General features: G+C 43.5%; 1 protein-coding gene across 1 annotated transcript in view; it reads right to left on the bottom strand.

Moving 5' to 3' along the window:
- Positions 1-12,914, bottom strand: part of SCN11A (sodium voltage-gated channel alpha subunit 11) — an 81,686-nt gene that overhangs the window by 50,442 nt on the left and 18,330 nt on the right. The window contains exons 8-12 of the mRNA XM_027523460.1: positions 9,502-9,643; positions 8,725-8,922; positions 7,655-7,828; positions 3,754-3,883; positions 2,510-2,748 (exon numbers count right to left, since the gene is read on the bottom strand). Coding sequence (XP_027379261.1) covers positions 2,510-2,748; positions 3,754-3,883; positions 7,655-7,828; positions 8,725-8,922; positions 9,502-9,643 — 883 coding nt within the window. The remainder of the gene's footprint in view (positions 1-2,509; positions 2,749-3,753; positions 3,884-7,654; positions 7,829-8,724; positions 8,923-9,501; positions 9,644-12,914) is intronic.

Below are 12,914 nucleotides of genomic sequence, written 5' to 3'. Positions count from 1 at the left end.
AACATTGCTGTCTATCCCCAAAATGCCACAACCAGTGCCTAAAAGCATGCAGTGTTGTGTGTTCCAGTTAGTTGTGCAGGATTCTCCTTCCCCTTTTGACGCACTCTTCCTCCTCCTGTCTCTTTCAGGCTTCAGGTGTCTTAGCCTGACAGCATCACTAGATGCCTGGGGAACCATCAGTTTTGCAATCCAATTCAATTGCTACTTATGACTTCTTGGGAGCTCAATGGACTCCCCTTGATTCAAGCAATTCTGAAGCCTAGAGAGCCTATTTCTGAGTGTAGTCCACAGAACTCCACAGGCCAGCTTAATCCGGCTCCACCCATCAGAGGAAGGAAGTCTGGATGTGTTCCTTCAAGCCCAGGGCTCCAAGACCTCCCATCATCACCATCATGGGGGCACAACAGATGAGGTGGCTGCTCCCTTTTTTGCATGTGTAGCGAATGGGGTGCATGGAATGGATGCACAGTCTATATAATCAGCTTTGCATGTTTCTCTTCAATTTCCAGGACCCAAGGTCCAGCTGCTGCCTGTGTTTTCAGACACCAACAATGTACCTGTGCCTTTGGCCTCTGGAGAAGAATGTCACTTAATTAGCCACCTTCCAACTGCAAAATGCAACTTCACATCAGTACCTGGGATGCCTGGTCAGTGGAAATATGAGAGGTGGGCTTTGGTTATTTCCGATAGTTGGATCAACAGGGGAAGTGATGGACAGACCACCTTTGCAATTGGGAAGCCCTGTCTATGGAGACAACCCTGTCAGAGACTTTTTGAGTACTCTCTGGAACTTATCCAATAACTCTATCTACCAGGAGGTACTGAAAGATGGGTCCTTCTGACTCTGTTGGGCTAGGTATTGTGGCCCTGAGGTCACATAACATTCTCCCTCCAAGTGAAACAACCTTGTCAGGCCATTCTGGGACACCTCAACAGGAGAGAACCAAACACCCTGGCCTGGATCCCAGAAGACCCAGCCTGTTAGAAGGTAACCTGTGTGTCAGGTTCATTGTGCAACATGGAATCTAATCCAACATATGCATACCCAAAGGGCACTTCTCCCTAAAGGCAGTATGGGAAAAAGAACCTAAATACAGACTATCTATAAGGAGACCCACCCTGGTCTTATACTGCAGTTCCCTGCTCCTCTTCATGGGATGTGGAACCTAAGGTGACAGGCACCCATCTACAGTTCTACACCATCCTAAACTTGATGCACAGAGGCAGCTCTGTGGACCAACTCCTGATTCAATAGGTACTTTGGGTTCTTGTCAATGTAAAAAAAATTTTAAACATCCACATACATACATATTTGGAAATATTCTGATGCTAAAAATGATCATCTTCGCTAGTAAGACCATAAGAAATTAGTTTCTTCTTTGTATTTCCCTTGTTTTTAAAATTAAAAAACATGTATTGCTTTTTAAATTATAAAAATAACATGAAACTTTAAGAAGAAAAGACTTGACATTATGATAAGGTTTTTAGCTAATTAACTCATTAGCAAATTAGGGTAGAACATTCACTGAGTACTTACCATTTCTGATACTTGGGAAACTAATTTACCCTTGGGCCTTCTGCAGGAATTATGAATTAAAGTGAACAGTTCTTGAAAAGTCTGTTCCCCTATCTTAGTTTTTCCAATTTAACTGAGACTACTGAAGCAGACTCATCTGGAACCCTACCCCCACTCACTCTCTACCTCGCAACCCACTCCTGGGAAAGTAAATCTCCTAAAGCTTCCAGGCCCTGACTCACCCTTACAGGGAAAATAACACTTAGCAATGGCAGTGACATTATTTTGTGACAAATGATGTCATTAACATGACTAGGTACCATGGTACTCATTACCATGGGTCCTTGGATATGGTTAGTATTTTCTTGATTATCCAAAATAGTTGACCTTTTAAGATGTCTACTTGCAGACTTCTGTGGTTGCACAGTGGATAAGAATTTGCCTGCCAATGTGGGGGCCACAGGTTCGATCCCTGGTCCAGGAAGATTCCACATGCCACGGAGCAACTAAGCTCATGAACCACAACTACTGAGCCCACGTGCCCAGAGCCTGTGCTCAGCAGCAAGGGCAGCCCCCACTTCTCACCACATCGAGAAGCCTAGGCACTGCAACAAAGAGGAGCCCCCACTCACTACAACTAGAGAAAGCTGAAGAGCAAAGCAACGAAGACTCAGCACAGCCAAAACAGAAAAAAGAAGATGTCTACTTGCTTCTGTCTTACCAGTGAATGAATCTTTAGTCATCCATTAGATGACTAAAGACATACCTTAACTAGAGCGTGAACCATACTAGACATACCACACTAGAGAGTGAACAGGGGCCCATTGAAAGTTACTGAAATGGGTAAAAATACAATTCTAACAGTCATTTTTTCCCTCTACTCCACCTAAGAGGACCAAAGACCCATGTTAGGTTAGACCATGCACAAAATAGCTAGACTTGCAAGAGTCATAATTCAAAGTTTGAAATACGTTCCGTATTTTTAAAAATTACCAAGTTCCCTGTGTACAATATATTCTCAAAATTCTGGTCCATTTTGTAATGCTCCATGGCCAAGAAGACAGTGTTGATTATGATGCAGATGGTGATGGCCAGTTCAGTAAAGGGATCAGTCATCACGGTTCTCAGGACCTTCTTAATGTCTAGCCACCAGGGGCTACAGTCCCACACGAGGTATCTGGATGCCAGATTTTCCCCACATGGGAGGCAAGGCTCCTGTGATTTTTCTTGTTCTGGAGAAGAAGAATGAAAAAGCACTTGAGGAGTTGGCTATGCGCCAGTCTGGCTGCTCTTTGCCCGTGTGTCCTTCTTCCCTCTTCCCTGGCATCTTCTGTGCTACAACATGATCAGTCAAGAAGAGTACTGCTGTGTGGCTAACAAGGTTTCCCACACTGAGCTTTCATGTGGCATAGTCAAGTACAAGTCTTTATATGTACACTGAGCACCTAGGAACAGGGCTGCACTGTCAGAGATACAGATGGGGAAGTCAACACTGACTGGCTATGAACCTATGAGAGAGACAGACATAAGCCCAAGTTACGTTCACCCAAGGCGGACCAAGGTGATGGCTATACCAGAGCACAGGAAGCTTCCAGGGCCCAGGGGAAAGGGAGATATTCAGGCAGGGCCATCTATAAGCATGAAACAAAAGGCATGCAATCAGTTAATTTCAGGTCAGAAAAGGCACCCTGATTTCCACACAATGTTAGGGCTTCATGAGGGGACTCAGAAGTGCTAAGAACCCGTTTAACCCCATTCTTGCTAGCACCTGAGTCCTGCCCTTGAACACCAACCCCTCAGTTTGGTCCCCGGTTACCTGTGGTTATCAGGTCCCTCAGATGGTACCAGCCTGTATGCACAGGTCTTCTTCTATTGTTCATGACAGATTCCTATTCTAACTTCAATGACAACTGTCACCTCCTGGAAACTTCTATGTTTTCTCTCCTTTGGCTGACTATCATTGTCACTGAAACCTCCTGTGACTGTGTGGCCTGAACAGGAAGTCTTCTTGGTGCTCTTGGTCCCACCATTACCCAAGAGGCAGCTCAGGGTGGGCCCACGGGGAAGGCCTGCTTCTTAAAAGCCATGTTGCTCACATGCTCCAAAGAAGCACTGGGAGTCACTGTGCAGAAGTACCCATGGTGGGTTGCAGAGGGCTTCTAGGGAGCTGGAGAGAGGGAGAAGGGAAGGACATCATTGAACTTAGGCTCCCCCTTGGCCTGGGAGGCACAACTTACCCTGCATGGTAATGGTAAGGATGCTGACAGCACTCAGCGCTCTCTGCCTTTGGAAGGAGTCTCCGTGCTCATCACAGTGGTCCACTGACAGATTCTGGGACAGTCGTTTGGTTTGCTCAAGGAGGTGTGGCTGTAAGAGAAGGCATGATGGACCTTCTGAGGGAAGGGGCGGCCTCTCCTCAAAACTTCACAAACTTTGTTTCAATGCCACATGCAGTGAAGATGCTCAACTCACTTCAACTTCATTGCACGCCAAAGGTTCAATTTTCTTAATTCACATTTAATACATAAGAGGAATATGGGTTGAACATTCATATTTTTATGTATACACATTTCTAGAGTCTAGAGTCATATCTACAGAAACATTTATTTCTCTGTGTTTTATTCATTGTCAACAAAAAGCAAAAAACAAATTTACAAAAACCAATACACAATGGTTTGGGGTATGAAAGCAATAAAAAGTGTAATTTAGAAACAATGTTTGCAAGGGGCAGAAGTGGGGGATAAATTCAGAAAGGTGAATTGAGGCCAGACAGTGAAATGCCTCGAGTGGCTGTCTAAATAGATTTTGAAACAGACAGTAACTCAGACTTTCCTAGTGTTCCGGGGGTTAAGACTCTGCGCTTCTAATGCAAGGGGCATGGGTTCGGTCCCTGCTGGGGAACCAAGATCCCACATGCCATGTGGCAAAAATACCAAAAACAGACAATGAAAAACCCCAAAACAAAACAAAAAAATTTTGTAACTAAGAAGGACAGTCATATAAATATCACAAAATCCTTAGAGTAGTAAACTTCAGGTACTCTTTCAGGCTGTGTCTAAGAGTTTATTGATTTTCACCTTATCTAAAATTCTAAAGTATCTAGAAATTAAAAGACATAACCTCATAAACCTTCAGCTATCCAGAAAACTCAGGTATTTTTAATTACTTATTCCCCCAAAAGTTCTGACCAACCATGGCCTTATAGGGAACTAGTGAAAAGCTGTTCTAAAGGCAGCCTGTAGTCTTGCAATAGCCATTTCTTATTCTATTAAGAGTTAAAGGGAAAAGACATTTTAGGTTAAGAATGAGGAAAAACTTCCAAAATATTAAAAAATACATGCAATTTCTTGACTATGCTGTGATGTGACAGCAAAGAAGCCTAGTCTAAACCATGGGATCTTACCCTGTCACTCCACCAGGGAACTGCTCATAGCAGTGGGGCAAGTCCGTCCATCTACTTCAAGGGCCCCTGAACTCCCTTTCCCCGTTTCAGGCTCAGATATGCACACCCACTTTCTGCCTCCTTCATCTTTCCACTACCTCAGGAAGGAGGCTCTAGCCATTATTCCCTGGCCTGTATCTCCTACATCTTCCTCTCTTCTGATTTCTCTTCTCCAGGATTAAAACATGTTCAAAACATCCCCCACCTTAAATAAGATTTTTTTTTTTTCTATATCACATCCTCTCATAGCTTGTTTTCTGCATATCCCACTGCCTTAACAATAGCCTGGCTTGAATGCCCCATGTTGTTGCTCAGTCCCTAGTCATGTCCCACTCTTTGCAACCCCATGGACTGTAGTACACCAGGCTTCCCTGCCCTTCACTATCTCCCAGAGTTTACTTAAAGCATGTCCATTAAGTCAGTGATGTTATCCAACTATCTCATCCTCTGTCACCCTCTTCTCCTCCTTCCCTCAATCTTTCCCAGCATCAGGGTCTTTCCCAATACATTGGTGCTTTGCATCAGGTGGCCAAAGTACTGGAGCTCCAGCATCAGTCCTTCTAATGAATATTCAGGGTTGATTTCCTTTAGGACTGACTGACTTCACCTCCTTGTTGTCCAAGGAACTCTCAAGAGTCTTATTTAGCACCACAATTCAAAAGCATCAATTCTTTGGTGCTCAGCCTTCTTTATGCTCTAATTCTCACATCCAAACATGACTACTGGAAAAATCATTTGTGTGCTAGCTAAGTCACTTCAGTTGTGTTCAACTCTTTGCAACCCTGTGGACTGTAGCCCATCAGGCTCCTCTGTCCATGGGATTCTCCAGGCAAGAACACTGGAGTGGGTTGCCATGCCCTCCTCCAGGGGAATCTTCCCGACCCAGGGATCAAACCCACATCTCTTCCATCTCCTGCACTGGAAGGCACGTTCTTTACTAGCACCACCAGGGAAGCCCTTAGCTTTGACTTCATGGACCTTTGTCAGCAAAGTGATGTCTCTGCTTTTTAATATGCTGGCTAGGTTTGCCATATCTTTTCTTTCAAGAAGCAGGCATCTTTTAATTTCATGGCTGCAGTCACCATCCGCAGTGATTTTGGAGCACAAGAAAATAAAATCTGTCACTGTTTCTACTTTCCCCCCATCTATCTGCTGTGAAGTGATGGGAGCAGATAGCATTATCTTAGTTTTTTTAATGTTGAGTTTTAAGCCAGCTCTTTCACTCTCCTCTTTCACTCTCTTAGGCATCTCAAAATTGGTATGTGCATAACTTAACTTGCCATCTTCCTCGGCCCCCAGAACATGCTCTCTGCTCATCTCAGTACAAATCAGCTACCCAAGCCATAAACTGGCATCATCCCCACCCTCATCATTCCCACCCTCTGCATATAATCACTTGCCAAATCTTTTCCTCTGTAGATCCACTGTAACCTGTTCATCTCTCTTCATCCTCACTGCCCGAACCATAGTTGAAGCCACTTCCACCTCTTACCTGGATCATTGCAACAGCTTCTTAACTGGTGGCCTCCAGTCTCACCCTCCTCCAATCCCCTCTCTTCGATGAATCCAGGATTTCCACAAAGTAAATCTGGTCTTTATCACTCTTCTGCTTAAAACCTTTCCATACTGCTTATCCCTTGCATATAGGGTAAAGAATGAACTCCTTGGCTTGGCTTCAAGGCCTTTTACAAGGGTCCACATCTTACCACTAGAACCTCTTGCCATCATCCCCACCAACCACACACACACACACACACTAGAACCTCTTGCCACCATCCCCACCAACCACACACACACACGTGTGTGTGTGAGTGTGCACGTGCACATTTTCTACTAGGTCATGTTCTGCTCTCCTTTGCTTCCAGGCCTATGCATGTGCTATTCTCTCTGCATGTGGAGCTTCATTCTTCCTTTAACCTGGCTAATTCATCCTTTCAGCTTACACACTGCTTCCTCTAGGAACTTTTTTCTGATCCACTGCTCTTTTCCCAGTCCCCATCAAGTCTGGGGCTGGTGGTCTGAAACAGATGTTATTGTTGGTCCCATCCACACATCCTTGGGCTTTCTTTGGAAACCCAAATAACTGTTACCCTAACACATAGCAAGTCATAAATTATTGTTTCCTGACTCCAGAAGTCTTGATCCAATGATAGACCAAAGGTAGTGTATAAATAGTGCCCTCAGTCCAAGGAGATTACACTGACTTAATAACGCACATTAATTGACCACCTTCTCTTCCATGTATCACTTCTCCCCTCCTTTCGCAGTACTTCCTGCGATCACTTCCCAAATAATCTACTTGTGCTCTAACATCTCTAACATTTGCCTTGGAGGAAATAAACACTGCCCCTAAGACATTGCTCCTGCTCTGCTCTCCCTGTGCCCATCATGCTGGTCATCACACTGAACAGTAAGTGCCTTGTTGGCACTGTGCCTACATTATTAGATGTCTGTGTTATATATCCCGTGTATCTCCAGTACCTACTCCAGTGCCAAATAAACACTGTCAACACTTTAAACAGATATTTGTAAATAAATGGATAACTGGATAGACCCATGGATGCAGGGAAGTATGTGCAAGTGGATGAATGGATAAATGACTGACTGACTGAATGAATCCTTTCAATTAGATTGACAACTTGACCTGTCCCCCTGAGCAGTGCTCAAATATCATAAATTCTTTGGCCAAAACTTGCCTTTTTTGAAGAATCTTCATCAGAATCTGATCCTGGAATCTGGTCTTTCCCAGACTTTCTTAAAAAGAAGGATTTTCTTTTCTTACTACCAAATAGCTTTCTCTTCTTTGGGGAAAAAGATGATGCTTCAAGGGAATTAAGTGAACTTCTGTCAATTCCCATGGCAACCAGAGCCTTAGAAAGTGAACAAAAGCAATTAATGAACAGATCACACTTCTCATAGAACACTGCAAACGACTTCCACCTTGGTGAGCATTCTCCCCTCTCTTCTGGTAGCACTGGGCCATTTCAACTGCAAATTGCCCAACTGGAGTATGCTATCTTTACCATTGTTTATGTGGGGAATGTGTCCTGTTTGTTCACAATATTGCAGCCCTTGAAGGCAGCGTTGACTCTTCAATATCTCTGTGCCACCAACCCTTAGCACAGTGTCCTGTATGTGCTAGGTACTCACGAAATGTCTGTGTTTAATGATGCAGATATCAAGCACTTAAGAGGGGTTTCCTCCTGACAAATCTCTGCAGAGGATGAGAAAAAGCATAAAACATGATCCCTGCCTTGAAATCTTAAAACTGAATCTTGAGCTCTAAGAACTGGGAAAAACAAAATCAAGATTCCAGGGAAACAATAAGAAGGGCCTGTAAATATAACAGGAATTACAAGAGAGGAGAGATGATCATGACTGTCATCTCTACAGCCATCATGATTGCTTTCCAAACACTCTCAAGCAAAGTCCCTGGACACAAACATCTTCAGCTTCCCACAAGAAAGCCTAGAGAAGAGCCTTCCTTTTCACACACATGTATCTAGCCAGCAATTTTGGATCTGTCTTTGAAGGCTCATGTTCAGAAAGCCAAAGATCATCAAAATCCCTTTCTCAAGAGCCCTGTTCCTGGGCATCTTTGTGAAAGACTGTAGCAGAGCCAGCTGCAAGGGGCTTAAAAATTCTCAGAAAATCACTAGTTGGGAAAGCACTGTACAGGCCTTGTACAGAAACCTTAAGTGTCAGACCCCACAGCCTCTGGGATGCCCCCAAGCAGACCCCATTAACAGATATCATGTGCCCCTACCTCCTTCTCCTCCTTCAACAGCTGCTGGGCTTCCTGAAACATCTTCTCCTTGGCTTCTGTTTCAGCAGCTACATTCTTGTTCTGTTCCTCATAAGTCATGGTGACAACAGCCAGGGTTAAGTTAACCAAGTAGAAAGAGCCCAGGAAGATGACCACCACAAAGAAGAGGACCGAGATGAGCCCTGAGGTACGCACGGTCTGCAAGGGACAGAACACACAGGGTGACTTCACCTGGAGCAGAGATTAGACAGTAGTAATTGGTCTCTCCCCAGCCCTGATTGGCTCAGCTGCCCACAACCTCATCTATTGCCTCCCCCACCAACTGGAGCTTCTGATGCTCTGTCCCTCAGTAAGGAAATACCATCTGTACGTTCACACAGAAGTCCTAGTGACTTGACTGTGACTTTCTCATGGGTATTTGTGTTTTTTACATAAAAATGGCAAGAGAGAGCAATGCAGCATGAAGGCTGAAGTACTAGTGGTGGAACTGCAGTCAGTGGGGAATCTGGTGAGGGCTGATATTTCTAGGAAGAGTTTTTTGTACTCTTCTTCCAGATATCACATTTATAGTCTTTTTGATGTTTCTAATGGAATTCTAAAAAGAGAATTTAACAGTACAATTGTTAAGGATAAAAAAATACATGACAAAGTTGAAGGAGAGATGGTTGGTTATAAATAAACGATAGATAAGTGGTGGAAAGGGAGAGAGGGAGGCAGGGAAGCAGGGGGCGGCAGAGGGAGGTGGGGGGGTGGGGACAGAATGAATAAATAAATAACCTGTCGATAAAGCTTCTCCCAGGAATCTTGGGTCATAAGCCGGAACATGGCAAGAAAAGACCAGCCAAAGTTGTCAAAATTTGTGTAGTTATAGTCAGGATTTTTGTGGCTATCTCTGCATTCATATTGTTCAGGACAAGCCCTAGATATTGGAAACAAAGGAACAGAGAAAGAATTACATACTCTGCAGCCGGGTTCCCCCCACCACACACACACCCTGCCCAGGGCACTGGTTCTTCCAAGAACAATGAGCTTACACTCAAAACCCCTAGGTGAAGAGAACATTTGTAGAGTGTCATCCCTTATCTTCCAAACCTCCTAGTCTATGTCTAAACATGGGTATTCATAGTCTCTTCTCAAACAGATTGATTAGAAAGTTCACATTGGCAGTTTTTCATTAAAAAATGAAGCGTAGTGACTTAGTGAACAATTTACAGTTAAAAAAAAAAAAGGACATACAATGAATTGATGTCTCTCTCCCCAGATACCTAGTCCCACGTTCTAAAGGCACAAATAAGCAGTTACTTTATTAATTTTCCAGAAGCCTTCTATGACTATAAAAGCACATGTCTATCAATATATATCTTCTATAATACATGAACATGATCATTCTTTGAAGACTCTCTTGCACTTTGCTTTTTTCATGGAATGATACTGACTGGAGGTCTTTCCATATCAGCATACAAGGAAATGTCTCATTTTCTGTGTGTCTTACATTTTTTGGATTTTTATAAATGTTTTGCTAATGCTGAATATTTAGATTACAATTGTTATCAGCCCCCTATTATTACAAACATTTGGGTTTTACTTTAAAAACAGTAGATATCTTGCATATGGGTCTTGCCCACATCACCAAAACACACCTCACTGAGTGCATTTATCAAATACACTAAGAATATGTACTTTTTTAGTTTGAAATATAGCATTCTTATCAAAGTAACACATGCTGTGGTTTTAAAAACTCAAATGGCACCACAAAGCTTGTAATAAAAACCACTCCAGCATTCTTCAACTGTCATTTATATACCCCCAATTCAACAACTTTTAGCTCTTTCAGGTCCATATCTCTAAATATGGTGCTTTTACTGGGAGGAGATCAAGATGGCAGAGGAGAAGGATGCTGAACTCACCTCCCCCAGTGAATACATCAAAAATAGGTCTAGGGTGGGATGATTTGGAAGAATGGCATAGAAATATGTATAATATCATATATGAAACGAATCACCAGTCCAGGTTCAATGCATGAGACAGGATGCTTGGGGCTGGTGCACTGGGATGACCCAGAGGGATGGTACGGGGAGGAAGGTGGGAGGGGGGTTCAGGATGGGGAACACGTGTACACCCGTGGCGGATTCATGTTGATGTATGGCAAAACCAATACAATCAGTTCAGTTCATTTCAGTCGCTCAGTCGTGTCTGACTCTTTGCGACCCCATGAATTGCAGCACGCCAGGCCTCCCTGTCTATCACCAACTCCCGGAGTTCACTCAGACTCATGTCCATTGAGTCAGTGATGACATCCAGCCATCTCATCCTCTGTCGTCCCCTTCTCCTCCTGCCCCCATCCCTCCCAGCATCAGAGTCTTTTCCAATGAGTCAGCTCTTCGCATGAGGTGGCCAAAGTACTGGAGTTTCAGCTTCAGCATCATTCCCTCCAAAGAAATCCCAGGGCTGATCTCCTTCAGAATGGACTGGTTGGATCTCCTTGCAGTCCAAGGGACTCTCAAGAGTCTTCTCCAACCCACAGTTCAAAAGCATCATTTCTTCGGTGCTCAGCCTTCTTCACAGTCCAACTCTCACATCCATACATGACCACAGGAAAAACCATAGCCTTGACTAGACGAACCTTTGTTGGAAAAGTAATGTCTCTGCTTTTGAATATGCTATCTAGGTTGGTCTTAACTTTCCTTCCAAGGAGTAAGCGTCTTTTAATTTCATGGCTGCAGTCACCATCTGCAGGGATTTTGGAGCCCAAAAAAATAAAGCCTGACACTGTTTCCACTGTTTCTCCATCTATTTCCCATGAAGTGATGGGACCGGATGCCATGATCTTCGTTTTCTGAATGTTGAGCTTTAAGCCAACTTTTTCACTCTCCACTTTCACTTTCATCAAAAGGCATTTGAGTTCCTCTTCACTTTCTGCCATAAGGGTGGTGTCATCTGCATATCTGAGGTTATTGATATTTCTCCCGGCAATCTTGATTCCAACTTGTGTTTCTTCCAGTCCAATGTTTCTCATGATGTACTCTGCATATAAGTTAAATAATCAGGGTGACAATATACAACCTTGACGTACTCCTTTTCCTATTTGGAACCAGTCTGTTGTTCCATGTCCAGTTCTCACTGTTGCTTCCTGACCTGCATACAGATTTCTCAAGAGGCAGGTCAGGTGGTCTGGTATTCCCATCTCTTTCAGAATTGTCCACAGTTTATTGTGATCCACACAGTCAAAGGCTTTGGCACAGTCAATAAAGCAGAAATAGATGTTTTTCTGGAACTCTCTTGCTTTTTCCATGATCCAGCAGATGTTGGCAATTTGATCTCTGGTTCCTCTGCTTTTTCTAAAACCAGCTTGGACATCAGGAAGTTCACGGTTCACATATTTCTGAAGCCTGGCTTGGAGAATTTTGAGCATTACTTTACTAGCGTGTGAGATGAGTGCAATTGTGTGGTAGTTTGAGCATTCTTTGGCATTGCCTTTCTTTGGGATTGGAATGAAAACTGACCTTTTCCAGTCCTGTGGCCACTGCTGAGTTTTCCAAATTTGCTGGCATATTGAGTGCAGCACTTTCACAGCATCATCTTCCACAATTTGAAATAGCCCAACTGGAATTCCATCACCTCCACTAGCTTTGTTTGTAGTGATGCTTTCTAAGGCCCACTTGACTTCACATTCCAGGATGTCTGGCTCTAGGTTAGTGATCACACCATCGTGATTATCTAGGTCGTGAAGATCTTTTTTGTTTGTACAGTTCTTCTGTGTATTCTTGCCACCTCTTCTTAATATCTTCTGCTTCTGTTAGGTCCATACCATTTCTGTCCTTTATCGAGCTCATCTTTGCATGAAATGTTCCCTTGGTATCTCTAATTTTCTTGAAGAGATCTCTAGTCTTTCCCATTCTATTGTTTTCCTCTATTTCTTTGCATTGATCGCTGAGGAAGGCTTTCTTATCTCTTCTTGCTATTCTTTGGAACTCTGCATTCAGATGCTTATATCTTTCCTTTTCTCCTTTGGTTTTCACTTCTCTTCTTTTCACAGCTATTTGTAATGCCTCCCCAGACAGCCATTTTGCTTTTTTGCATTTCTTTTCCATGGGGATGGTCTTGATCCCTGTCTCTTGCACAATGTCACGAACCTCAGTCCATAGTTCATCAGGCACTCTATCTATCAGATCTAGGCCCTTAAATCTATT

The sequence above is a fragment of the Bos indicus x Bos taurus genome, chromosome 22, assembly GCF_003369695.1.
Source record: "Bos indicus x Bos taurus breed Angus x Brahman F1 hybrid chromosome 22, Bos_hybrid_MaternalHap_v2.0, whole genome shotgun sequence".
NCBI classification, from domain to species: domain Eukaryota; kingdom Metazoa; phylum Chordata; class Mammalia; order Artiodactyla; family Bovidae; genus Bos; species Bos indicus x Bos taurus.
Note: the sequence above shows the minus strand (reverse complement) of the source record. Positions and strands in the feature narration are given on the sequence as shown.